The 26,274-nt window shown below is 39.6% G+C and overlaps 1 protein-coding gene across 2 annotated transcripts in view; it reads left to right on the top strand.

The window, feature by feature from the left end:
• Nucleotides 1-25,809, top strand: part of jag2b (jagged canonical Notch ligand 2b) — a 52,473-nt gene extending 26,664 nt beyond the window's left edge. Inside the window, exons 6-26 of one of the 2 annotated variants that reach the window (XM_081602249.1) lie at nucleotides 3,615-3,745; nucleotides 5,822-5,935; nucleotides 6,111-6,224; nucleotides 6,363-6,476; nucleotides 9,116-9,229; nucleotides 9,575-9,621; nucleotides 9,709-9,882; nucleotides 14,226-14,388; nucleotides 15,417-15,578; nucleotides 15,658-15,771; nucleotides 15,898-16,011; nucleotides 16,819-16,932; nucleotides 17,202-17,318; nucleotides 17,950-17,977; nucleotides 18,441-18,526; nucleotides 20,292-20,405; nucleotides 20,531-20,646; nucleotides 21,137-21,382; nucleotides 21,491-21,622; nucleotides 22,663-22,813; nucleotides 23,493-25,809. In XM_081602249.1, the coding sequence (XP_081458375.1) occupies nucleotides 3,615-3,745; nucleotides 5,822-5,935; nucleotides 6,111-6,224; nucleotides 6,363-6,476; nucleotides 9,116-9,229; nucleotides 9,575-9,621; nucleotides 9,709-9,882; nucleotides 14,226-14,388; nucleotides 15,417-15,578; nucleotides 15,658-15,771; nucleotides 15,898-16,011; nucleotides 16,819-16,932; nucleotides 17,202-17,318; nucleotides 17,950-17,977; nucleotides 18,441-18,526; nucleotides 20,292-20,405; nucleotides 20,531-20,646; nucleotides 21,137-21,382; nucleotides 21,491-21,622; nucleotides 22,663-22,813; nucleotides 23,493-24,004 (2,977 nt within the window). In that variant the 3' untranslated portion in view covers nucleotides 24,005-25,809. The remainder of the gene's footprint in view (nucleotides 1-3,614; nucleotides 3,746-5,821; nucleotides 5,936-6,110; nucleotides 6,225-6,362; nucleotides 6,477-9,115; nucleotides 9,230-9,574; nucleotides 9,622-9,708; nucleotides 9,883-14,225; nucleotides 14,389-15,416; nucleotides 15,579-15,657; nucleotides 15,772-15,897; nucleotides 16,012-16,818; nucleotides 16,933-17,201; nucleotides 17,319-17,949; nucleotides 17,978-18,440; nucleotides 18,527-20,291; nucleotides 20,406-20,530; nucleotides 20,647-21,136; nucleotides 21,383-21,490; nucleotides 21,623-22,662; nucleotides 22,814-23,492) is intronic. The other variant, XM_081602250.1, reaches the window with a different exon arrangement.
• Nucleotides 25,810-26,274: the final 465 nt, after the last annotated feature.

Here is a 26,274-nt window from a genome sequence, read left to right as displayed (position 1 = left end):
AGACGATGAGAAAAGTGTAGATCTGACACTCCGAACAGAAGCAGCATCAGCCTGGTGAGGCTTGTTGTTTCCAGCCTCTCCTTCCCTTGTGGGCATCTCCCAGATCTCCTCTGAAGGCGAGGCCGAAGCCGCTCCTGCCTCCTTGTATTTTTAGCAGCTCGAGATCCTCCTCAGAATACCAAGCGCAGAAAGACGCTGCTCTGCGTGTGAATTGCTGCGCCGTAAACCGTGCCGGGAATCGTCAGACCCCGGTTTCCCCCCTGTCCGCATTGCGGTCCTCCTTGAAGGGCAAGGGGCAGCGGAGGAAATGAATACCCGCTGTGTTATTTACATTCCCCCAAAGTGGAAATGACGGTTAAATACAGTGACCGTCCCTGCTGGTGCCTCGTTTCCAGGATGCGTGCACATCCCGTTGTCATCTGTGGAAACCCCTCTGTCCACCTGCCGGATGTGACGACGCTCTCCATGACTTAAAAAAAAAAACAAAACAAAAAAAACTCTTGAGCAGATGGGATGAGACGATTAGGGACAATTAAAACAAAAGAAATAATTTTTTTTAAAATTCTGACTTAAAATTTTGAATTTTGACTTTCTCAAAACTTAAATTTTTTTCTTTTAAGATATTTGACTTATTTTCTCAAAATTTTAATGTTTTTATTTCTCCAAATTTTTGGGGGGATTTTTTTTTTGTCAATTTTGACTATTTCTTTTACCTCCAATTTTTACTGTTTTTTCCCAGAACTTTTACAATTTATTTTCTTAGAATTTTTACAATTTTTCAAAATTTTAATTTTTTTTTTTTTTTTTTACTGAATTTTGACTGGGGTTTTTCCTCAATTTTTATTTTATTTTATTTTTTTATCAGTATTCTGACTTTGAATTCAGACTTGAAATTTTGGCTTATATCCCAGAATTTTGACAGAATTGTTTTTCTCTTCCAAGTCGTTTCTCAGATTAGTGACAGTTTTGCTCCAAATTCTGTCTTAAATCTTCAGATCAATATTCATCTTTTTTTTTTAATTCCAGTGGCACTAATCGTCTTCCGTATGACCCAGTATTGGAACCTGCTTCTCGTTTTTACACGTCCGCCTCATTCCGGTTGGTGAACTGCGACTGATTCATGTAAACCGTCAACAGGAAGAGCGACTTGAATAGAGGAGCGGCAGTAAAAAGGTCGTCCTGCAGGAGCATGAATTTAATGATTCCCCAGGGCACAAAAAGCTGGCATTAAATCATTTTCCTCCTCTTTTTTTGTTCTATATTCGCCCGTGTACGTCACACCTAAAAGCTGCTGCACAAAAGCTGGTGTGTGTCGGCTTTTACTTCGCTCCATTCAGACTGGGCCACTTTGGGCCTGTTCCGACACATTTCAGAGGCTTGTCCTGAGAATCACCTTGGATCTGAACAACATTTTTCTTTTTCACAAAGATTCAGACGTTGTGTGTTGGAATCCATTTTATTTTGAAACCCAGCTCTGCCAACTGGGAACCATTTTATCTTTTATCATGATGATTTTCTTATAAGAATTTTGTATTTACATAGGAGCAATATACATAAATATCACCTTACCAGATTATAGCATAAGCTACTTTGCATCTGCAGTCATTTGGCAAGTTACAAAATGCAATAATAAAATAAAACAGAAAATATAAACTGCTTTCCAATCACTGTGTTCATACAGTTGGTTTTCTTTGGAGCAGTTTAACAATATTTTCAGATTGGATTTGAAAACTCGCATCATTTTGATTTATCATCATGATGAATTCCAATTAATACTTAAAATAAAGCAAAAATAACAGTATTGTTTTTTAGTTTACTGTTTTCTCCAGTTGTTCAATGTTGAATAAAGTTGAAAACATGATTAAATTCAGTTACTGTGCGCAGCCTAGTGGTACAAATCAAACCCATTTGCGATTGGTGTCTATAAAAGCTGTGACACAATCGCAGCCATACAGTTATCTAATAAAGTAGTAATACTGTCGCTTTTATCCTTATCAGAATAATGCCACAAAATATCGTGAAACGTTCAAGTCTATGTAACAAACCCCTGGATTTATCTTGCTTTCTTGTCCTGAAACATGCAACAAAAACCCCAAATCTTCCCAAGTGCTTTTTGTTTCTAGTGCAAATAACTTAGAAATAAGGCTCATATCTTCCAGAAAAGTTACTTTATAAGTTAGTTTTGTCTTACATGAAGCCTCATTTCACTTGGTAAGATTTAGTTTTGCAGTGCTGGAGAGTGGCTGGTTTCCAAAGTCTTGGTCTCTCAGAAAGGCAGCGGTGCCGTCTGCAGGGGGCTCAAAATAGCCGTCAATTGACAAGACAGCTGTCGCGACGACACCGCGGCTTTGGAATAGCAGCGTACGACTCTGTGGCTGCGCTACACAGACTCTGTGTGTGTGTATATACACAGTTGTCTCCAGCCACTCACTGCCTGAGCGAGTTTACCACCCTCGAAGCCGCCACTCTGCTTCAAAACCAGACTCCTGCTTGAGCGCGGGAGCCCATGGAAGTATACTTAACCTCTCCTGCCCTGGAATGTCAACATACACTGGGATTGCTTGGCAGCAGGCCATGGGACCAGGACGAGTCCATCTTCAGATTAATTATATCAGGGCTTTGTTCTAGGATGCATTTATTACCAATGAGTTGCCCTTTTTTTGCCACATTTATCATGCAGTTTGAGGATTTATTCAGCGATTAATCGGATTGACGTCTTTAAATGCCACCAAACTTCTATAAAACCCATAAATCAATTCAGATTTTTCTTTTTCTCTCATTTGATGATTAGAAACATAATTTCACATTATGGATGAAACGATTAATCGGATTAATTGTGATTAATTGATTATAGTAATTGATTAATTGTTAAGCAGAGTATTCAAACCCAAGAAAAGGTCATATGCTGGGGAAAAAACTATTCGATCAAGCCAAAACTGTACAGAATGTATTTAAATTTGGCGTTTTAAGATGAAAACATCTTTGTCTATAAATATGTTTTACCCAAAACTCGTCAAGTGAAAGTTTTACATTGCTTCATTTTAGACAAAATGTTTTCATATGCAAAAATTTGCATCTTTTTTGTGTTCGAAAGACTCAAGTGGTTGAATTTAAAATTCATAGAATGTGTCCATTTTCTTTATCCGATTAATCGTCAGAATTATCAATTGGTTAAAACGATAACAGGTGAAGTTCAGTGGTGTTTGCAGGTTTTTTCCTTTCAAAATAAAAGCAAGTCAATTGTGACAGGACTTCTCTGGTTATTATATTTATCCAACATGAAATGTTTTTCAACATAATGTAATAAAAATCCAAATTTCTTCTGGCATTTAACAAAATGGCTTATTTTGGTGAGTCAAACTCAGACAAAAACATGAAAATAAATGTAGCAACAGGAGTAAAAAGTTGTTTTTATCATTTAGTTTATGTAAAGCTGTAATGTTAACCACCATGTCAGTATTTATTTTGTCAGAATTGTGACTTTAAGGTTAAAAGTAAATATTGTAGAAATTCAAAGTAAGACTCAGGTTCTTGTAAGGTAAAAAAAAAAAAGAACTTTATTAGATTTTTCAGGAAAAGAAGCCGTGTCTTATTATTTTTATTTTTTTAAACAGGTGTAAATACGGCTGGAAGGGCCAGTTCTGCAATGAATGTGAAGTTTATCCCGGCTGCGTTCACGGCACCTGCAACCGGCCCTGGGAGTGCAAATGTGAGAAGAACTGGGGCAACCTCTTGTGTGATAAAGGTATGCACCTTTTGTTTGTTTTTATAAAATATTGTATACTTGTTACCATGGCGAACAGACGTTTTCTCAGACGTAAACATTCAGGTACTTGATAGTTGATTTTTGACTTTTGGAGCTCAGAAATCTCATTTTTTGTAGAAGGGTTCTGAGATTAATCTGAAAATGTCAGATTTTTGGCAGAAATTTACCCTTTTATTTTATCTCCAATGGCCCAAAAAAGGATGTTTTTTTTTTTCTGGCTGTATCAAAATTGGTGTAGTTGGCAAAACTGCAACGGAAACACTTTTTTCACATGTGATCAACAACCGGATGTTACTACTGGCAGAAACGGCAAAGAAGACAGGAAGTGGTTGGATTTTGACGGAGCTCCGTGAAAAAACTTATTCTCATGTGATTTTTAATTGCGTTTTTCATTTAAAGGAAACATTGAAATGACAAAATAAATTTTTTACGTTAGCGGAATATTGTTGAAGTTTTGTTCACATTTGCAGCTTCTGTAGTGCTTTTATAAATCTGCAGAAATGGAGCTGCTGATGACTTTAGTATGGTAGTTTGAAGACGTATCCTAAAGGCGTTTGCTAGTTTTTAGAGTAATTAATAGAAAATCTGATCAGAGGAAATCGGCACCATTTTCATCTTCTAATCTTGGCTGTAATTTATCTCCAGATTAAGTTGTTTAAAATGAAGCCTGCCTCATCTTCAGTGGCGTCTCTGTCTATCTGGAAACCAGAAGCTGGATAGTTTAACTGTCTGAGATCTGAGCAGCGGCAGGATCACCCGATCCGCCCTCATGCCTCCGTCACAGACGGCTCTTCGGGGGATGAGGACGGATCCTGAGATCCCCAGTGGAGGCGGATTCCTGCTCATTTATTTACCAGGTTTTTTTGGGGGGGAACCTGGTCTCAGCCCGTGAAATACCTCAGTTGATTTATTTTATTTAAAAGAAGAGGAAAGTAGCACAACCATTTATTTTAATTTAACATGTGCAAATAAGAGGTTGGTTTCTCAACCACCTGTCTGCAGCCTGCAAATACAGAAAAATGAGTCATAAAGCGGAGCAGCAGGGGGCTGAGAAAACACCTCCTGCCAACGCAGGCAGCTGGTCCTCGATTCAGAGCGAAGCCTGCAACGAGATTTCTGGGAAATCCCAGAAAAAGTGACACATGGAGGTGGCTGCACAGAGCTCTGCAAAGAACAAAACACACACTGCAGACTTGAAGCTTCACTTAAACGTTGATAAGATGGTGGGATGGATGCATTTGGTCGCATTGTAACTGGCTTTTATCTGTTCGATTGGTTAAGTTAAAGGTTAAAGACGTCTTCATGAGCTCAGTTCAGCAGATCAAACGGATATTTTTCCTCTACAGAACTTAAAGGGGGCCTATTGTGCAAAATTATAATTTTGCACATTTTTATACTTTCTAAAACCAGACCAAGCACTTAACTTATTGCAAAAAAATATTTTTATTGTGTTTTGGTGTCTGGAAAATGAGCTGTTTCAAAAACCTTCCGATTTAGTCACATTCACCAGGCTCTGCATTGTTGCCTAGCAGCCCGAGTTGAGCTCCTTTGGTTAGTTGTATAGTGGATGCTGGAAAATGCAAGTGTTTCGTTGTTGGGTTGGTAGTCAGAAACCACTTGCTGCATTCTTGTTGGTTGTGTAGGAGGTTCCACTTCCGCTTTTCAAGGATGTACTGTTACATACTTTCTCGTTTTAACGTGCGAGTGTAAACGTCGAGTCGGCCTTAAAACGACTCATTCTGGAAAATGTAATGAACATGTTTTGTCCTAACCTGTCAAAGAAATCACACTTTTAAGATGAGGAGTTGCTGTGTTGATAAAATGAAGACTTGCTTTTTTCCCCCCTAAGGTTTCAACGTAATGGTCCAGTCAGATTTCATCTAAGGAGCTATAATAGAAAAAATTAATAAGACACCATTCAAAAATATAAAAAAAAAATGTTTCTGTAACAACCATGTGTTGGAAATCTTGCTCTCACTTGGAGCAGCATTCATTTTGTCTTTCCTCCTCAGAAAAGGCTTCCTCTCTGAAAATGTTGGAATTGTTTTCTGACAGATTTGAATTACTGCGGCCGCCACCAGCCGTGCGTCAACGGAGGAACCTGCATGAACACTGAGCCCTACCACTGCGCCTGTCCGCTGGGCTACTCTGGAAAAAACTGTGAGATAGGCAAGTCGCTTTTTAAGCAACTTTTAATTTCAGTTTTGAAATTGTCCTCGATTTTATATAAAAATATTAGTTTCAAAAGCTAACATAGTAAAAAGGTCATTAATTGATTCTTGCGGTGTTGATTGAGGTTTTAGCTCTTGAATTGACCTTTTCTGTAATATTTTGCTGCGATCAGCCGAGCATTCCTGCGGCTCCAACCCTTGCTCCAACGGTGCGACGTGTCGTGACGCCGCTGCAGGATACGAATGTCTGTGTCCGCCGGGCTGGAAGGGGCCGACCTGCGACAGAAGTCAGTTGTTTCACTGTTTGTTTGTTTTTTTACTTTCTACACTGCTCTGTAAATTTATCCTTTCACTTTGGCTTCATTTTTCTGAGTGCAGCCTCATTTAGCAGTCACTAACTGGCAGAGTTTTGATTTTGTTTTTAGATTTGGATGAATGCGCGTCCAGTCCCTGTTTTCACGGTGGGACCTGTATCGACCGGGAGGACGGGTTCGAGTGTGTGTGCCCCCCACAGTGGGAAGGGAAGACATGTCTCATAGGTAACTTTGATGATCAATTTTACGTTTCTAAAGTAATTCTGCTTTTAGTTCTTCATGCTAGTTGTGCTAAAAGGCCTTCAAAAGGCGGCGTATATTCGTCTGGAGTTTTAACACCTTGCAAATTTTGTCATGTAATTATCTAAATATTATGGTTTTTATTTATTTTTCTAAAAATTAGAAGATGAAATGAGAAAATGGAGCAGCCAGTGTGATTTAAACACTGCTTACTGTCGCCGTGTGCTTGCTCAGTATGACAGATTCTTGTCAATAACTCGATTACAACAGAGAATGGTGCAAAACCTCCACCTGTCATGTTTCTGGGTTTTGCTCATTGAAATCAAACATTTTGGGGGGAGGGGAGGAAGGTTTGTAAGATTTTAGTTTTTTGCAGTGAAGAACAAAGTTTTTAGTTTAATTTCTCGTCCAAACATTTTGGTTCACTTGAAATAAGAGAAAACTAACTTTCAAGTAACTTTTCATAAAGATATAGGAGCTGATTTTAAGTCGATAATTACTTAATATTGATGAAGTTTGTGACACATGAATATGTCAAAGTCCAATAATCTGCCAGTGGAACTAGGACTGGGTTGCTAGGCGACGACCTGGGCTTGTTTGGCGTTGCTAGGTAACGGCACCAATGGGACCAGAACTTTTTCATCAATTGTAAGGAATTTTCTTAAAACAAGCTCTTTTATCTTGAAGAAAAGTTGCCTGTAAATTTGTTTTCAAGAAACTTGACCAAAAACTATTGGTATGAATTTGTTTTTAAATTATTTAAAGCTCCCTGATTCTGAGCTACAAACGGTATTTATAAAAAAAAGTATTTTAATGTCCCAAAAATGTACCGATATTTTAACATTTCGTGTGGAAAATACAATCCCTAGGACACATTTAGCATCTTGAATACGGATGCTGAAGACTTTCTAAGTCGTGGTTTTTCTCTCTGGTTTCGTCGCTCGCCGTCCGAAAAGCGGACGTGACCGGCGCCAAGCCAGGAAATGTATGACGACCAGTAAACAAGGTTGTTGTGCTTGTATGTGCGTCTGGAGGTGCAGGCAGGAAAGAGATCCCAAGTGTTGGGTCTCACCTTACAAGCTCTGGTCTCGGCTTACAGGCAGGTATAGGGCTCCTGTCTCACCTGGAGCCTGTTGTGAGTGCAGTGTTGGGTTTCAGGGAGGACGGCCGTGTAGGTGTGTGTTGCAGGACATTGTGCTGCTGATGGCCTCCCCCATAGTCTCCATCTCTTCGTGTTTGTGCAGCTATTTTTTTCCACTCGTTTATGTTGCAGTGAAGACGTGATGAAGCTTTCTGCATGCAAAATGTTTGCACCAAGAAGCTCACCAAGTTGAGCTCAAATGTATTTTAAGTTGAGGTTCCTTTTCTCTTTTTTTTTTTTTTTTTTTTAAACAGATGTGAGATTTTATGTAGGAATTTTAATTATTCCCAAGTACGTTATATTATTGTTTGGACGAAAACGTCACCAAATCTGAAGGCTGAAAGAATAAAGTTAATAGATGGCACAATATTTTATGGAGTTTAAAAAAAGATGCCCAATTAACTGTTTGTCTGATGACATCAGCAAAATATTAGGAACATTTCAAAGTAAAATAAATAAAACAAAAGTCTCCAAAAATCTTAATTTTTTACAGCATCTAAAATCCACAAAAACTTTCTGCCATCATTCCAGCAACATAAGTTTCTAAAAGTGATTTTTCAGATTGTATAATTACGTACCATAAAAAATGTCTTATAGTGAAGTTAAATGACTACAATTCATTTTTCTTCTCTTTTGGTAACAAATATAATGAATCCTCAAGGATTCATTATGGAGTGTTTCTCCACATATTTTGGCCATTTTTATGCTTCTAGTTGGTCACTGCTACTTCTATAAACAGCCCAAGAACTTATTTTGGCATTAAGTTTGTTTTGGTGTCTGGAAAACGAGCCATTTGAAAAACTTTCAGAATGTATCGTCACAAACCAGCAGGTTCTGCCAATCACCTAGCAACCCGAGTGAGGCCCAGTTTGTTGCCTAGCAACCCCAGGAAAGCCCAGTGTGTTGCTTAGCAACTCGCACTGAGCTCCAGCACATTTGGTCAACTGGTATTAAGAATTATTTTATGTAAAAACAAACAAAAACAATGTAATGAATGTTTTCTGTTGTCCATATCCTCTCCTAACCTGTTCAAAATTGCCTTTAAATAATCGGAGCTGAGATTTTCAGATTCTAGGAACCAGAGGTGAAACATCTGTAACACCAGTTTGGGGAAAATTGCGTTATTTTTGACTGTGAGCCAACTTTGCAGTACCGTAACTCTGAGATAGTTTAAACAATCTGAAATATTCCAACGGTTGCATTGAGTGTTTCTGGATAATTTCCAGCCGGCAATAAAACACGAGACAAGCTCATTAGCCGTGTTAAGGTATCGGCGGGCTGAGCTCAATAATTCAGAGGGAAGTTGCTCTCTTCCAGTAAATTAGCAGAAGAATCCCATCTACTCTGCCGGTCCAATCAAACCACTGCATTCTGGTTCTTCCATTTTTTTTCTCTCTTTAATCTTGAACTCTTGTATCCACTTCCTCTCTCTTTCTAAATTTCCTTCGATTGATGGACTCCGTCTGCCTTCCTGCCTTCACAGATGCAAATGAATGTGCAGGACAGCCCTGTGTGAACGCTAACTCTTGCAAAAATCTCATTGGTGGATATCACTGCAACTGTTTCCGGGGATGGTCGGGCCAAAACTGTGACATCAGTCAGTATCTCTTTACCTCAACTCGCCGTCACTCGTACGGTGACTTCGCTTTTTTCCCCAATAACTACACCTGCTGAACTTCGGCTCCTTCTTTTTTCCAACATGGGTGTAGCTTAGCTTCACTTTCACACATGTGGTAACCTGTTTGAGTCTTCCTTTGGCAAACTGAGTCTGCATGCTGCCTTCCTATCCCAGATCTACACTGGAGTCACTGGCTTGACTTCAGATGTTCCTATTTCCAGCCTTCAACTAAATCTGCGCACTCTGCTCTACGGATTTAACCTAATAATTAATAAGCAAGTAATTTAATGCTTTTGTAAACTTTGTCATCTTCGATCTCTGCAGACGTCAATGGCTGCCAAGGTCGATGCCAGAATGGAGGAACCTGTAAGGTACGACTGCTTTGTTTGGGTTTTTTTCAATTTGCAGAGATTTTATTTGAGACTTTGGCTCATTTTTCTTAAATCTTTTGTTTTCAGAAGGGCCAGAGGGGCTACCGCTGCCAATGTCCTCCTGATTTTGTCGGCAACCATTGCGAAATCCAGAGGAATAAATGTGAGAGCGGGCCGTGCCAGAACGGCGGCAGGTGCCACGTGGTTCTGGACGGCTTTGTGTGCGAATGTCCGCCGGAGTTCGGTGGCCAACGCTGTGAGGTGAGACCGGCCAGCAGACTTCCATTTGTCCAGGTTCTGCTTCCAAGTCGCTAGGCTTTCTTGCAATAGTTTAAAATGATTTTGTGGTTTAGTTTGTCTTTGTTTCCTGGCTGCTTTTCCACTCATTTTGAGTCCAGTTTGAACTGTTTTCTGGTTCAGGTTCAGGTAAAAATGACCTTACAAAAGGAAATACAACTGTGTAGCTGAGAACTATTGAAAACCACTTTAAAAGTCTTCAAGAAACCAAACGTATTTGAGGTTGTTTTTTGGTTTTTCTGAAACAGTTTATGTGCAAAAAGGGAGATGCAAACATTGTCTGGATTTATAAGCCATTTAAACTTTTATTTTAAAATGATAAAGGAAGTCATTCTTGAGCTGAGATGCATGTCAGCTCTTTGATAATATCGTGACTAGCTCACTTTTAGCAACGCAGAAGTTGTCACAGACCTTAAAACTTTCTCTCTGTTGGTTTTCTGGTGACCCTGTATCGTATCGGATCATTTCAAGTTCAAACTAAAATTGGAAGAGTGGTCAAAACTGAACTGCACATTTCTAGACTGAATACATTTTGAAATTTATGAAACTTTTGTACTAATTGTGTGGCATGATCATAATAAAAACCACTTGCCTGGTAAAACCTGGACTGAACTTCATCGTATAACTACAGATTCTTTAAAACGATTAGTTTTGCTCGATTTTTGCTTATTCAAATAATTCAGTGGAAGGAAAAATTGGTTCCTAAAAACAGTCAAAATGGAACGATACTGAAAACAAAGTGAACGCATCCTCACTATGAGGCACTGATTGCAGTTTTTGTCCGATTACTAATCTGTAAAAAGTCTGACCTGCAGATTCTAATTTTGTTTTTTTTGTCAGAAATGTTGCTAAATGTAGCGAGAACATTGCTGGGTTGACTGTAAACGTGCAGACATGACCCGGTGGGACGGTCAGACAGTCAGACGGACCTTCCAAACACGTGGACAGTGTTTGGGTTTTTACACCTTTGCAGATGTAGATGTGATCGGCGTCTCCAACAGATTGGTGCATCCCTAATCCTTACTCCTCCAATCTGTAGCTAACTTTCCACAATAACGTGTTTATTGTGGCAAATAAAAGTGAAAGTTGATGCTACTTGGGTGTCTTCATGTCCTTGTTCAGCGTTTTGCATTCGATTCATTACACCTGGTTTCACATTGCCCTTTGATAAGTTGTCACACAGTGGAGAAAACCGTAAAACCACTTCAGCATTTAGCAGTAATGTGACCCAACATGCTGTGATCTTCATGGTTGTGTAACGTAATCCATCCCAGCTCTGCTCTGCAAGCCAAGCCCTCTTTTTTTCCTACTCCTGATCTCTTCGTTCGGTCTTGGTGGGTTCCTCCCGACGCCTCTCAAACGCGGTCTGCGTCTGAATCTGGGTTATCAGTGAGGAAACCGACACTTTGCTGTATCTGTGGGTCCCTGAATGGAGGACATTGCTGGGCCGAGGCCAGTCCGGATTTAGCATCTCTACTATAAATGTGAGCCTCCCTGAATGAGGAGCTGCTGGAGGGCTGCCCGTGATGCCTGCTACGGCATGATGTACATTCCTGCCCTGTCGTGCCAAAACTACGATGCCCCACAGCATCATATTTCTCTGATTAGTATCTCATGTCAGGCCATTAGAAATTTGATTGTGTAACAGTTTTTGCCCGAGCCCTGATCGGATCCAGGTGAAAAAAGCAAACTGACTCTTTAGACCCTGAAGAACCATCTTGTATTTTGGTTTCATTTTCAATCTGGATCAAACACGGTGCTTAAACTCTGCAAGCTTGAAATGTTTAAGGAAATGTCTGAAAAAATGTTGTTTTTTTTCTTTTCAGATTTTCATATTCAGGGAGGCTTAAAGGGAGCCATTTTGTTTTAAATGTAAATTTAGAAATCAAGAAATTCATCAGAAAACCTGGAAAGCTCGGTTGTAGAGGTGCTAGGATGCTTTTTAAAAAACATGCAAAAAGTTAACAGGAAATTTAATATGTGGTGTCAACTGATTAAAATTTTTTGATCAGTTTTCACAAGAACTAGTTGTGGTTGTTGCAGGAATGATGCCCTGGGGCAGCCCCTCCTTCTGCTGCACTCAACCACTTAAAATACAAGCAGTTATAGGTTTTTGTGTCAAACCAGGTAACATGGTCCTCCAACGCTCTGCAGCATCAAAGGGAAACTTGATCCACTACATCTCTGCCCAAGTAGCACCAAACTTGTTCAGGGGACAACTGAGAAATGAGAGATTTTATTTTCCGGTTCTTCTGTGGCCCGCCCCTCTCTGATGCCGCCCTGGGCAACCGCCCATATCAAAAACCCTAAACGCTTAAACGTTTTCAAAAATGCTTAGGAAAATGTTTTATTGCTCAAACCAAACATGTTTGAAGATTCTAAGCTTTTCAGTCATTTTATTTTCATTGTTATTTAGAAATGTCACATATTGAACTTTTGTTGCCGTCATCGCGATCACGTCCCGTTTTTTTCTCTCTCTTCGAGTGGCGGGAAACTTTTATCTTTCTCCATCACAACCAGCTGCTGTGAACACTCCGAAATCTTACCAAGTATTTTTGGTCTAGTTTCTAGTGCAAATATGTTGAAATTCACTTGGAATAAGAAAAACTAACTCACAAGTAACTTTTCAGCAAGATATAGGAGCTTGTTTTAAGTGAATAATTCCTTTCATATTGATAAAAAAGTGCCAGTTCCACTGGCGCCGTTACCTGGCAACACCAGCCAAGCCCAGCCCGTTACCTAGCAACCCAATTTTTGTTCCACTGGCAGATGTTTCCATTGTGGATGTTTCTTATAACAAGACATTTTTCTCGTGTTACAAATGAAATAATCTGCCAGTGGAACTAGAACAGGGTTGCTAGGTAACGGGCTGGGCTTGGCTGGTGTTGCTAGGTAACGGCGCCAGTGAAACTAGAACTTTTTCATGAATATTGAGGAATTATTCACTTAAAACAAGCTCCTATATCTTTCAGAAAAGTTGCTAAATAAGTTTAGTTATTTAAAGTTTACTAAGATATTAGCAGTAGAAACTGGACCAAATTTAGTGGTAAAATGTTGTGTTTTTGCAGTTTAAGAAAATGGGTAATTTGACTAATCTGCATAATTAAATATTAATACGTTAAAAACTATGGCAGATGCTATTAATCTGAAAAGATTAAGTAAACTTTAAAAATGTTTTGGACTGATTGAGCCCATGAAATTGTGCAGACGCCTGCAGACATATTTGTTATAAAATGTGAATGTGATTTCTACATTTTTAGGACGGGGTGTCCTGACTGTTTCAGTAAAATAAACCACAAATTTGACCACCATGTTGCCCTGCTAACCTTTCTGCTTCACCACCTTAAATGGTAGCGAGGTCCAACCCAAAGTTTATGCACAGTAGGCTTCTGTTTACATCAACGAAGAGATTTTTCTGTCTAAACTCCCCGTTTTTTAAAAAATAATGTTAGAAAGTCGCGTTGGCCTCTCGCCCAGATGATTTATCTCTATTATTGTTCAGTGTGATGAACCTCAGTCGGTATTTACTCTCATTGTGGATAATCTTTTTGTTCGCCTGCTCAGTTTCTCACACTCAGCTGGGATTTTGTCTCAGAATAATCTTGCAAGATTAGGGAAGCAAACGCCTGGATTCCCTTGATGAGCTTAGTGAAAGTTTTTGAGGCTTAATTCGTTTGCTTACCTTTGTTTTGTTCAGAACAACAGCGCTGGCTCGAGTCCACTAAGCTGCTCATCTGAACATACTTAAGCTCTTCTTTCTCTGCCGCCTCTTTGGTTTCTCTTGCTTCTGTCTTAATGGGTTTTTATATGTGAAATGTTAGTTCCACATATACATTTCCTGGTTAGTTTGGTGACCCTCAGAAGAAAGAAAATGTTAAAATAATGGATAAAGACTCTCTTTCCCAACAGGTTTACTCATTAGTGTCCCATCAACTTTACATATTGACTAACTTAATATTACTTTTATTGTAACTCTTGTGATGAATTGATGATTTTTGAGTTTACGGTGTGACTGTCAGTAAACTTTTATATCCAATTTCAATTAAAATTTACCTTTTTTGACTGAGTTGTAACTGCAGGCAAAAACTATTAATGGACTATTTTTATTTCCAGTGTTTCTCCACATTTGAAATCCAGATTGTGTTTAATGAACACAATCTGAGATTCCTTTTTGTTTTGATGTAAAAAAATCAATCTGTAATTGGTTTGTATAAAAAAGTAGCTGTACATTGCTTGGTGTGTTTTTGTTAATATTCAGGTTGTTTTAATGTAATTTAACAGAACTTGTCTCTTCTCACTTCCCACAGATCTCTCACTGGCCCCCCTCTGATGCCTGCGATTCAAACCCCTGTGAGAACGGCGCCACCTGCCACAGCATGGACCAAGACTTCTACTGCGCTTGTGCCGAAGGCTACGAGGGAAAAACCTGCGAACAACTGAAGGAGCGCTGCCAAACCGCAACATGTCAAGGTGCCTCAGCAACTACAAATAATCTTTAAAAAAATTATGAGAAGCATTGATTTTTTATTTTTTTTTATTTTTATTATTATAATGCAAAATTCACATTTTGGACATTTCTGTACTTCCATTTGTATGGGGGAATTTTGCTGCCATAAATCGAGAGCACACATTTTCAGTCTGAAAGCGGGACTTCATGTGTTTTGTGCTCAAAACGTCTGCTCTCTTTCAAATATTCACCGTGCTCTCTCAAACGTTCTCCTCTCGCTCAAAATTTCTCTGCCTGGTTCAAGTTTCTGCTTGCAAACGTCTCTGCTTGCTTGCAAATTCTTTTCTGCTGTCTTTGAAACATTCACTACGCTTTCTCAAACCTTTCTCCTCACGCTTTTCTGCTCTCTCTCTCTCAAAACAAAAAGTATGGTTGCCTGGTAACCGCCTCAGCCAATAGAATGGAAGTGTTTTGAAATCCTGCTTTCAGACTGAAAATGTGTGCTCTCTACTAAGAGCAGTAACTTAATGCTTTGTTGCTTTAAGTTGATGTTTTTTAGTGTCTGGAAAACGAGCCGTTATTAAAATCTTTTTGAATGTTACCTAGCAACGCATTGGGTTCTCTGCTAGCTAAATAGCAACTGCAGCTGAGCTCCAGCACGTTTGGTTTAACTGCAGTACAATGGCTGCTGGAAAAGACGAGTTTTGTTGTTGACTTGCCATTCAGAAACCACTTGCTGCTTTCTTGTTGGATGTATAGGAGGCTCTACTTCTGCTTTTCAAAGATGTACGGTTATATAATTTCGCATTTGTTTGCAGACATTTTCAAGTGCGAGTGTAAACGTTGAGCAGCTTATTTGGATTTAAAGTGACAAGACGCCTTAAAACAGCTCAAAATGGGCAGAACTGAGCAGACTAAAATGTCGTTATCTAAGAATGATTTTGTGCCAAACACATCGCCTTATCTTTTTTGTATAACCCCTAGACTTATCCTAACCTGTTCAATAAAGTGCAATAGGTCACCGTTAATAACTTTCTTTCCTCTGTTCTAGTTATTGACAGCTGCGTCGTTGCTGTAGCCGTCGACGACTCTGGAGGAGTGCAGCACGTTTCCTCCAACGTGTGCGGCCCACGCGGACGATGCATCAGCCAGCCAACCGGCAACTTCAGCTGCATCTGTGATCCGGGTTTCAGCGGCATCTACTGTCACGAAAGTACGTACGGAAACATCTCTGTTAACTAACATTCTGTCGAAGATGTCAGAAGATTCGCTAACTGGAAACTTTGCCTCAGATATCAACGACTGCATCAGCAACCCGTGTAAGAACGGCGGGACCTGCATCGACGGGTTGAGCTCGTTTCAGTGCTTCTGTCCGGACGGCTGGGAGGGTCAACTCTGTGACCTCAGTGAGTTCGTCTTCTGTTTGGAAAATCTCCCTAGCACACCTGGAGTGGAGCTTAATCTCTCTGTATGGTTTGGAGTTAGTTTGGTTGTTGAATGGAAGAATGAGTCACGTTTTTTCCTTCCTCAAGACGTCGACGAGTGCAGACACAACCCGTGCAAAAATGGCGGACGCTGCGTCGACTTGGTCAATGACTTCTACTGCGAATGTGCCGACGACTGGAAGGGCAAGACCTGCCACTCCCGTGAGTCGGGTTCCAACAACAGAGCAGAGGATTGGTCGGGAGTTTAACCAATCAGCAGCCAGAACCTTAAACTGCATCACTAACGGGATCGTTTGGTCACTTTGGGCCATTTCAGCATCATAAATGTTCTTGCAGAATCTATTGATAAAACAAATAAGTTGTTAAATTATCAACAAGTAGCTGCTTTTGCATTCAATGAGTACTTCTTAAAGTTGAGCAATATTGACCATCTATTCAGATTAATGTAATTTGTCAGTATGTAGATAAAAATTACTTCATTTGATTGATAAAATATTGAGTTTAGAGCAGCAGATGGTAACTTCTGCAATGTGAAGAGCCAAAAATAAAAAACGGAGCATAAATACCTTTTCTCCTATGGGATCTGCATATTTATGGACGACTACATGTGTGTAATAAATAAATGAAAAAACCAAAAGTTTTCTACTTGGTGACAAAAACTACATCTAAAAATATTTCTACCACTTTTAAAGTCATTATTTGGTGGAAATATTTCCTTGAAAAAACTGCTGCCCCTGCATCTATTGTATCAAGATTTCAAAACAAAAAGCATTTTCAAGTAATATATTGATCATGGCCTAAAAATGAACTTGATTAATCAAATTAACAAACTTTAATTTTGCAAATAATACTCCACAGGGAACAGGAGGCCATTTGAAATATCCAAAACAAAACGGACTATGGAGTCTCAAACAAAAAAATGTATATCCGAATAGAAATTATCACACTTAATTGATGTATGATGATTAATTAATTGATTATTACTGTATTTTTTTGTTTTGGGATCAGGTGAGAGTCAGTGCGATGAAACCACCTGCAGTAACGGCGGCACCTGCTACGACCACGGCGACGCTTTCCGCTGCTCCTGCCCACCTGGCTGGGAAGGAAACGCGTGCAACACAGGTGACGCATTAAAAGCAACGATCTTTTCCCCCAAAGTTGCCAATAATCAAGCTTCATAAATTTCTGCTTCAGCTACTTTCAGATAAAACGCTTCATGTACTCGGTAGCGCCATTGTTCTCATGTTTTTCATTTGTGATTTGCAATTAATAAAGTCTTTTCTCCTGTTTGTTTTCTGCCGGTTTTTAAAGGTTCTCTGATTTCCAGTGAAATCTGTTGACGCTTGCTTGCATCTCTGTAATTTTCTCCCCCATCCTCCCACTTTCTGCAGCCAAAAACAGCTCTTGTGCCTCCAGTCCTTGTTCCAACGGTGGGACGTGCGTAGGAGGAGGAGACGCTTTCTCCTGCATCTGCAAAGATGGCTGGGAAGGCCCCACCTGCGGACACAGTTAGTACCTCTGCAAAACTTTTAACGTTCACAGGAAATGCACCAAAGTATAGTTGACAATTGTAACAAAAGAAGCGTTTTGTTAAATACCATAATTAAAATCATCATTAAAATATGTTGGTCAAAGTTTTGTTGACGCTGATGGACAGTTTTTGTAATTTTTCTAAGGTGGCAAGTTTATATTTAAAATGAAAAATGAACAAAACAAAGTAGGAACTCTGTATTCCAGGTGTTTTTGCAGTTTTCTAGATTTGTGTTGCATGGAAGCTGAATGCTGCGTCTCCAGGTTTGGTTCTGTAGATGCAGAGCAGAACCAGAACGAGAGATCTTGAAAGTTTTCAAGTATTTTGTTGCCAAGCCGTTCAGTGAGCTCCAGAGAGGCAGGGTGATGTGCTCCATCTTCCTGGTTTTAGTCAGAACGCCAGCAGCAGCATTTTGGTCAGAGTGATTTTTATTCAGGTAGATGATAATTAATGCAACTAGAGATGAGATTAGTTCTGGAATCCAGGAAATGTTCTTCAGGTGATAAAAGGCCGTCTTTGTAACCGTCTTTATGTGACTCTGAAGGCTCCTCTAAATTAGGAAACTTTCTCCAAACTACCTTAACAATATTTTCTTTCTCCTTCAACAGACATAGACGACTGCAACCCTCATCCATGGTACGTAACGCTCATCGTCTCTCCGCCTTCTCCTCGCTTCACACAGACGTTTTCGGCCTCTAAAGGCCAGAGCAACCTGCCTTTAAATCCAGCCTTAAAGGGGGAGGTGCGCTCCCGTCCTGAATGGGACAGTGAGAGGTGGGAGTTTTGTGGGAAGGGCAAGAGTCCCGCCGACCCTGCGGTGAATGCAGGTGGGGTTAGGGGAGGGTTGGGGGTCGAGTCGTAGGGTCCATTCTTCCCGTGCGACCTGGGGGGGAGCTCAGCTTTGAGGAGGAAGCCATGATGAGAGGATGGGAGGGGGAGGCGCTGGACACGCCTATTAGCATCTGAAAGGTGAAGGCTTGTATTGATGAGCTGAATTGAGCTTTGTGACACACACACACACACACACACGATGGTCTCTGCTGCCACTGGACAGGATGTTCAACCTCATCTAATCATCTTTCTTTTTTTTTTCTTGTAGTTACAACGGTGGGATTTGTGAGGATGGAGTCAACTGGTTCCGCTGCGAGTGCGCTCCTGGGTTTGCTGGACCGGACTGCAGAATAAGTGAGTAAAATACTTAAAAAAAAAAAAAAACTCCAAAAAAGTCAATATTCGAAACAGAGGTGGGCGATACGGGTTTTACGTTTTATTACGATATTTCGTGGTGCTTTTTAGGCCTGTCACGATAAATTTTACTGGCCGATAAAATGTCCCAGAAGTTATTGCGATAAACGATAATATTGTTTTTAAGACCATTTTCAAGTAATATAATGAAACATTCCCAAAGATCAGTAAACTTTAAACTCTAATGAACATTTAAAACTGGAAGGCATTTTAGATTAGCAAAAATAAACAGAAACAACAAATAAAATGAAATATAAAGTCTGTAAACAAAGTTGTCATCCAGTTTTTGGTAGAAACGGAGAAAAGAAAAATAATTTTAATTTATGAGGTGATTAACTGATTTATTGCAACATTCCTGGTTTTATTGTAATAACAATAAATATGATAATTAAAACTATTAGATATTCTTTAGGTTACTGTGTGTCACAGCAATTAAAGTCCCACAAACACAAAAACTGCTCTTGAGAAACATTCCTGTTTGCAAAGCGAGTCGTGATTTATCACTAAACTGCTCATGGTAACTTTATTTTCAAATTATTTATTGCCATTTATTTATGCCTTGATTGAACAAACGGTGGAAAAATAGCAAAACCTGATAATAGGGAAAGTTTTGGGAGGTTTTGAACAAAATTAATTTGAATTTACAGTGATGACAATAAATTGAAATATTTTCAAGATGGATAATAAGACAATAAATTCCCATAATCCTGATATATTCTTTATATCCAGATGTTTTGAGGTAAAGCTCAAAATGAAACGGACACAATGACTGGTAAAAGCTAGCCCTCTACCCTTTTTCTCGGTTCTTTGACATCTCCGGGGTCAGAGGTCATACCTCCTCCATACTCACACGGTCAGACTTTCACACACAGAAGACAAATTACCCAGTGACCCTGAAACTCTTCTTCTGTTCCTTTGTTTGGACCGGATAGCGTTCACCTTTGTTGTCTGGTTTGAATATGAGAATTCCCGTCCATGTTGAGTTTACGGACAACAAAACGCCAAAGTTTCCAACGGCTTTCAAGAAACCCAGAAGTTGAGATATTTTTGATATTTCACGCTTTGTGGCATTAATTTACCAAACTTTGGTTGCTTACCTTGCATTGCTCCATAGCAACACTTGGAATCAGCCATTTTATAGAGGAAGCACATTTAAACTGGTCTCATGCTGCATATGTCTCATAAATTTAAAAGATTAGCAGAGCTGGAGGGCAGAAAAATTACATCATCAAATTGGACCAAAATACAGAGTTAGGTGGAATTTTTGGTATTTTAAGGACCAAAGTGATAATAATTCATATAAGTAGCCAAAAAATAAGTAATATAATAAAGTCAGGCAAAAGAAAAATATTTCCAAATCAGTTTCTTTCATTAAAAAACATATGAAACTTTACCAAAAGCTGCAGGTGAATCTGATGAATGTTTGGTTAAAACATGTTTGTTCTTCATCCAGTGGGAAGAAAATACAGAAGTTTTACTCAAGTAAGAGTAAAAATACCTCATGATAAAATGACTCAAGTAAAAGCACAACGCAGAAGAAATAATCCTAAAAGTAAATTTTTTCCAAAAAGTTGCACTGAGTGAATGTAGCTAGTTAGGCTTGGTTTTACTCTTCCCTCTGTTTTGGAAATGTTGCCATAATCCTAAGTTTTACACTGATCCTGTGCAAACTGTTTGTTTTTGGCATGGTTGTTTCTCCGTACAGACATAAACGAGTGCCAGTCTTCTCCCTGCGCCTACGGAGCCACCTGTGTGGATGACATCAATGGCTTCCGCTGCATCTGTCCTCTTGGTAGATCAGGAGCCAGATGCCAAGAATGTAATTAAGTTTTACATTTTACTTTAATAGTTGTTTTTTTTTAGTATTCCCATTATCACAACCATTAATTTACTCAATAATTACTCCAAATGTAGAGCTGAGCTTGACCTTCTGTGTGTTTGTAGTCATAGGCATTGGAAGGACTTGTCTTTACGCTGGTCTGCAGTTTCCTCATGGCAGCCATTGGGAGGAAGAGTGCAACAACTGTCACTGCATCAATGGCAAAGTGCGCTGCACAAAGGTATGCAAACGCACTCCAACATCCTCTGGCAGCTTTTAGCAGATCAGTTTTCTGAAGCAGGATGTCCTCACATCCTTAAATGTTGTTCTGGGTTCTAGATGTGTACAATATGAAGCTAAATGTTGGTTCTCCATGTTTGATTCTTGTTCTGGTTGTTAAGTAGACGTCACTTTCTAAGTTTGTTCTAGATTCGTAAACAAACAGGAGTTCCTCCTTGTCTTGCTCCGATATTGAAAGTATAAAACTAAATGTTGAGCTAAGGTAATGAGTACTAAATGATTTCTAAAAGTCATGGACTGAACAGTACTGCATGTTTAATTTACTGTTGAGGGTAAAGTTTGGACACCAACTGGTGCAAATTTATGGTCGATGGAAACAGATTGACAAAAAAACACTTCCCATCTAAACAAAATAGCAAAATTACCTCAGGAAATGAAAGAATCTGTCAAAAACAAAGTTGTTTTTTTACATTTTGACTCTTTGACGCCAGGTGCTGTGTGGTCGCCGCCCCTGCCGGCTCAGTCCGTCGGGACAGAAATCCTGCCCAGCCGGACAGGAGTGTCTGGAGCACAACTACTACACCTGCTTCTCTCACCCCTGCGATCAGTGGGGGGTTTGTTCGATGGCCGGACCCCCGCCTCCCCAAGCAACCACCAAGTGCCAGCCAAACAGCGGCCATTTGGACAACAGCTGCGGCCGCATAACTCTTGTTTTCAACAGAGACAAAGTGCCGCCCGTGAGTCATCGCGCTCGTATAGTTTGTTTTTTTTTTTTCCTGTCGCAGCCTGTGGTTGAGATTTCTCCTGAAATTCGTGCTGCTGCTGATGAGTCTGTTTGTTTTTAGGGGATCACAGTGGAGAATATTTGCTTTGAGCTGAGGTATCTTCAAGACACCAGGAGTTTGGCGAAAGACCACAACCTTCTTCTGCTGTGCGGCCTCTCGCATTCAAACCCCGATGCTGTAGAGGTGGCCATTGTAAGTGAATGACCCAAATAATACGCATAAATATGTATCCTCGCGAAAGGCGCACGGTTCCGCTTTCAGTTTCATGTTGGATTCGCAAAATGTCTGAAACTTGATCAAGTTAGAACACTGCAAAAACAGAAAATCCTACCAAGTGTTTTTGGTCTAGTTTCTAGAGCAAATATCTTGGCACACTTGAAATAAAATAAAACTAATTTACAAACAACTTTTTAGGAAGAAATGTCGTCTTGTTTTAAGTCAATAGTTCCTTAATATTGATGAAAAATGACTGATTCTATTGGCAGATTATTTCACTTATGACATGGAAAAAATTTATAGTCAAAATTCAGATTAAAAAATGTCAGAATTCTGCGAAACAGAATTTTGAGAAAACAAAACGGCCTGCTTAGTGATTGTTTTGTAGTTTTGGGCAAATGCCTAGAGAAATGGGACTAGATAATGGAAACTAGCATTTTGCTAAATCTGATATATTTGACATTGTAGGTTCATTAATGTATACAATCTGATAATATTTAAATGAATCAATAATATCTTCTGCATACATTCAGCTCTAAATACTCCACAATATTTAGGTTTGACTGTAATGTTGAACCAAAATTACGTTGGTCCTAAAACAGAACCATGAGGTTTTCCAGTGTTTCTGAAGGGATTTATTTCCCCCTTCAGCAGGTTTTACAGAATTTAAGGGTACATTTCTTCTCCTCTGAGTAATTGCACTTTGCTTTTTAAGACTTGCTGTTCTAAGTTGTTCCAGTTGTTTCATAAAACTTGGAACATTTAAGCTAGGCACTACTGTCAGTTTATTTAAACAAACTGTTTTAATTTGCGTTTTCTACTAAGAGCAAAGAACCAGTTGAGGCAAAACCTGTTGGTTACTGAAAGTGACTCAACAACCACCAGATTTAAAGCATCTGCAATGTGCGAACTTGTTTGTTTGGGCTGACACTGCAGGTGTTTTTTTTTAATGTAAAGAAGTCTTGCACGCAACTTTTTTTCTTGTTTCTGAGCTTGTTTTCTGTTTTGGCTCAAAGTCTTTTCAGCCAGAAAACCTTCCAGACCACAGCCTGATCCAGGAGGCAGCCAGTGCCGTGGTGGGAACCTTATCCAAGAGGCACAACAGCAGCGTCATGCTGGCGGTCATAGAGGTGAAGGTGGAGACGCAGATCATGCCTCCGTCAGTGGGTGAGTACAATGGTTTGTTACGGGGGGAAAAAAGTTCTCAAAATTCTTAATTATTCCCTCTGAATTTTTACTTTTTTCCTCAAAATGTAATTTTTTTAATTTTATTTTTCCTTTTAGAATTTTAAGGGGAAAAATGCCAAAATGTTGCTTTTCTTCCTCTTCAGATTTTGGGTTTTTTTTCTTTCAGAATTCCAACGTTTTGTCTGACAATTCTTTTTTTCTTTTTCTCTGAATTCTTTTTGTCTTTTTCTCAGAATTCCGATGTTTGGTCTCAGAATTCCGATGTTTGGACGCAATTCTTTTTTTCTCAAAATTGCGACGTTTCGTCACAGAATTGCGACATTGCGTCTCAGAATTATTTTTCTTTTTCTCACAATTGCGACGGTTCGTCTGACAATTCTTTTTGTCTTTTTCTCAGAATTCCGACGTTTGGACTCAGAATTCCGACGTTTGGACACAATTCTTTTCTTTTTCTCAAAATTGTGACGTTTCGTCACAGAATTGCGACGTTTCGTCTCAGAATTCTTATTTTTCTCATTATCGACTTTTTTCCTCAGACTTTTAACATTCTTCCTGGGATTCAGTTTTTTTCCCGTGGTCCTAATCCTCGTTCGTAGCTAGAGGTCGTGTCCAGTTGCTGATTTTTTTTTTTTTGCGTTTCCTCTCTCGTACCCCACAGACTACCTGGTGCCTCTGCTGTGCGTCCTCTTCTGCTTGCTCTGCCTCTTCTGCATCATCGTCTGCGTGTGGTGGACGCGGAAACGGAGAAAAGAGCGCGAGAGGTCGGCGCAGTCGGCTCCTGACGGCAGCGTGAACAACCAGTGGGAGCCGCTGCGCCTCGTCGTGGGACGCCAGCCGCAGCAGCAGCTGAAGGAGAACAACAGGGAGACTGAGCAGGAGCGCAGAAAGCTCATGGGCCCCTCCTGTCGGACGTGTGACGACGAGGAGGAGGAGACGGAGGGCGAGCTGGAGGAGGAGTGCGGCGGCGCGGAGGCGGGAAAGGAGCTCGTTTATGGGTACTCTAAAACTGCAGTGCAGCCCAGCGGGGGGGTGATCTGCACCCTGCACAGCTCCAGTCCGCCTCTCAAAGCCCCCCACCGGACCCAAGGCTACAGCTCTAAAGACAACCGCTGGAGAAACGTCAGTGCCGTCTGGACTGGTCAGAAAGAGCTCAAAGACCATTGTGTGTAAGAAAACGTAAAGAAAGGACGATGCAGAAGCAAGAGAGGCTGCAAGGCAGCTACTGTCCTGTTATGTTTGGGACTTCTGTCGAAAACAAAACGAGGCTTTGCGTTTAAGAAGCCGTTCTTTGTTTGTTTTTTTTGGTTGTCGCTGAAGATGATTTCTCCTTTTTTCTTTCCCCTCGTTCAGGAGGCGTGAGCACAGTGAACATCTTATTTTTGCTTTTCGTTGCATACAGAAGGCGCTGAAATGTAATATATATATAATTTCAGGAGGCGAAAGAAGCTCCCTGCTTATTTTTTTTTTTCAGTTCAGTTATGGAATTCTGCTATTTAAGTAACATTTGAATTATTAAAAGGAAAAAAAAAGCTGTAAAAAGATTGTTTACAGACTGTTATGAGTTTTGTTGAAATGTCAGTGGGCTCTAAGGATTTGGACGAAAATGGACAGTTTTCTCCGTCACCTTCCAGCTTTGCCCACCGATCCACCTGCGGCTGTCATGCCTTACCAAAACACTGGCCTGGAGGGAGGAGGAAGGGACAGAAACCCCAGTGCCTACTACGTGGCCTTCCATGTCTTTTGTTTTCTCCTTTGTCGTCTCGGCTGAAAGCTGTATTTGTAATATTTTGCAGTATTTGAGTTGGTAGCAAGTGCCTTTTCTACGAGCCGCCGTGGCTCCGAGTCGTGCTGCCCGGTTTGACCTCCTTCCTCTCTGATCTCGAAGGGATTCTTGTACATTTAAAGAGTTCAGTTTCACAGCAACGCCATTCAAGGTATTTGATCAAAGCAGAAATGACTACGCTGTACATACATGTAAATACTTAAAGGAGTCGCTGTGTATATTTGAAATAAGTAAGTTAAAAACAAGTCACACATTTTTATTATTATTGTTAATATTATTTTTATTTTTTTTACAACGTCATTTCTTTTATTTATGTCGGTTGATATAAGCAGGTTTTCTAACGGTTAGCACCCAGAGTCCCACAGCGGAGAACGTTTTACACGGAGGTACCACCGATGGAGGATTTTCTGACGGGTTTAGAAACGGCTTGGCGTCCGTCGCTTCTTTAAATTAAAAACAGAAAAACTTTTGCGCGGTTTGGAAAGAATCACTGCCATTACATAACGCAGTCAGGCACAATCTTTAATATATATATTTTTTTGTCTCTAAGCAACATAAAGCATTTAAAACATTTTAGCCTTAAAGTTTTCAAACCATTTCTAAACCTGTTGGAAATCCTTTTATTTCAGGTGCCTTAATGTAATAATTTATTACATTTCTTATTTGTGTTCTTTTTTTTTATTATTTCCACGTGTTGAGGAGCGTAACTGTCTCAAACATAGTGTGGTGTATCATGGCGTGTTTTTATTCACCAGAATAAAACACTCCCATTTATCTCACTTGCTTGTCTATCATGGTGATTCCTAGAATTAAACAGTTTGGAGAAAATAAAAATAAAAAATCCATCATAGCAGCTCTGAATGTGGGTCAAATGTGGATTTCATGCATTTGCTTCATGTTTTGGTTCAAAGGCTTTAATGAAGGGAACAATGTTTGCAGATGCAGGAATATATATATATTTTTCTTTTTTATTCAGTTGCTAGTTCAGTTTCAAAAGGCAAAATTTTACCCCCGTATTATTTTTTTTCAAACCATGTCACTGTCTCAAAACGCCATTGTATTTCTGTAAATGGGACACAGCAAAAATAAAGAATTGAAGATGCATCTCTGTTGAACATGCATATTGTATACACTTGTTGTTCAAGGGGCACCAGTTAATTTTGTATAAAGTAAAAAAGTTTTCATTCTTTCAGTGGAGTTTTCTTTGTTTTAAATAAGGATCACTCTTATTTAGAGAACGGCACATTTCGTCCAGTAAGAGATTCGGCCATAAACGAAAATTAAATGTGCTGCAAAAAAGCAAAATCTTACCAAATATTTTTGGCCCAGTGTCTAGTGAAAATATATTTGTCTTGTATCGAGTGTAGTAACTGTCAGGCAAGATATGGGAGCCATTTTTAAGTCAATCACTACTTAATGTTGCTGAATATATTGTTGCTTCACTTATAACAAGACATTTTCCCCTCGTTATAAGTGAAATAATCTGCAACTAGTGCTTAAAATAAGCTGCTGAAAAGTTACTTTTAAGTTAATTTTATCTCTTTTCAAATGTACCAAGATATTTACTAGATCAGAAATACTTTGTAAGATTGTGTTTTTGCAGTGTAAAGAAACAAAAGCCATTAGCGGCATCCTGATCTACAAAGTGCGTATCTTG

Source organism: Poecilia reticulata, chromosome 21 (genome assembly GCF_904066995.2).
Source record: "Poecilia reticulata chromosome 21, P_reticulata-male-v2, whole genome shotgun sequence".
NCBI classification, from domain to species: Eukaryota; Metazoa; Chordata; class Actinopteri; order Cyprinodontiformes; family Poeciliidae; genus Poecilia; species Poecilia reticulata.
Note: the sequence above shows the minus strand (reverse complement) of the source record. Positions and strands in the feature narration are given on the sequence as shown.